The 976-nt window shown below is 41.0% G+C and overlaps 1 protein-coding gene across 3 annotated transcripts in view; it reads right to left on the bottom strand.

Moving 5' to 3' along the window:
• nln (neurolysin (metallopeptidase M3 family)) overlaps nt 1-976 on the bottom strand; it is a 20,330-nt gene continuing 19,354 nt past the window's right edge. For all 3 annotated transcript variants that reach the window (XM_017427497.2, XM_017427494.3, XM_017427495.3), the window contains exons 12-13: nt 298-434; nt 1-210 (exon numbers count right to left, since the gene is read on the bottom strand). In XM_017427497.2, coding sequence (XP_017282986.1) covers nt 25-210; nt 298-434 — 323 coding nt within the window. In that variant the 3' untranslated portion in view covers nt 1-24. The remainder of the gene's footprint in view (nt 211-297; nt 435-976) is intronic.

Consider the following 976-nt stretch of genomic DNA (forward strand, 5'->3'; position numbering starts at 1 on the left):
AATGTTTTATTCTTTATTGATATTTTAAAGCTTTAGTTTGGGGAAAATGGGGTTTGAAGGTAATGTTGGTGTTTCTTGTGTATCCATCAGTCCCTTGCATTGAAAGAAGGCATCCTGACACGGCTCACGTCTAAGGAAGGTTTTCAGCATCTCCATTCCATCCACAGAGCCCCCGGTTTCCAGTATCACCCTCCTGTATTCTTTTCCAACCTGTGAGAAAGACACACATGCACATGCAGACATTTTACACAAAATGAGACTAAATTAAAATAATAGGAATGATTCTACTTAACTAACCTTTGAATTCATGATGCCTTCTTTTTTAAAACGACTGAAAAAAATGTCCATTGAGTAGACTTCACTCCATAAATAGCTGTAGTATTGACCATCATATCCTCCAGCCAAGTGACTGAAACTGGCTGTCATATTGGTGCCTGCAGACAGCAAACACATATTTGTTTACAGAGTTCAAGAAGAATGTTTTTACAATACGCAAAGGTAGGAAATTAAATATAATCACAGAAAGTGATTAGAATTGAGCTTTAAAACTTTATTAGGAATACATTTTGTTTATTTGGAGAAGTTGTTACTACTAGTTCCCACATCATGTTTGAAAGAGAATATATACAGTGTCTTGATAAAGTATTCACTTAAACTTTCCCACACTGTCACATTACAGCCACAAACTGTTGTGAAAGGTGAAAATGGTGGAAACGAGACGAGTCACAAACCTGACCCAGTGAGACCTCACAGTGAGGAAACCCAGGCCCTATCTGGTCAGGAGGGGGAGAGCAACCCTCCATATCAAGATAACATCACCCAGCCTGCTGTGACCGGGGAGGATGGTCAAGACTTGCTGTTTGTTCAGCCTGCTGAGCTTGCATATGGAACCATGCCGTGCCAGGCCTTCTCATACCCTCAACTAGCTGGGGTGGTGAACCCTGCGTTCACCTACTATAACTCTCCAGTAATGGGG

This window comes from Kryptolebias marmoratus, linkage group LG14 (assembly GCF_001649575.2).
Source record: "Kryptolebias marmoratus isolate JLee-2015 linkage group LG14, ASM164957v2, whole genome shotgun sequence".
Taxonomy (NCBI): Eukaryota; Metazoa; Chordata; class Actinopteri; order Cyprinodontiformes; family Rivulidae; genus Kryptolebias; species Kryptolebias marmoratus.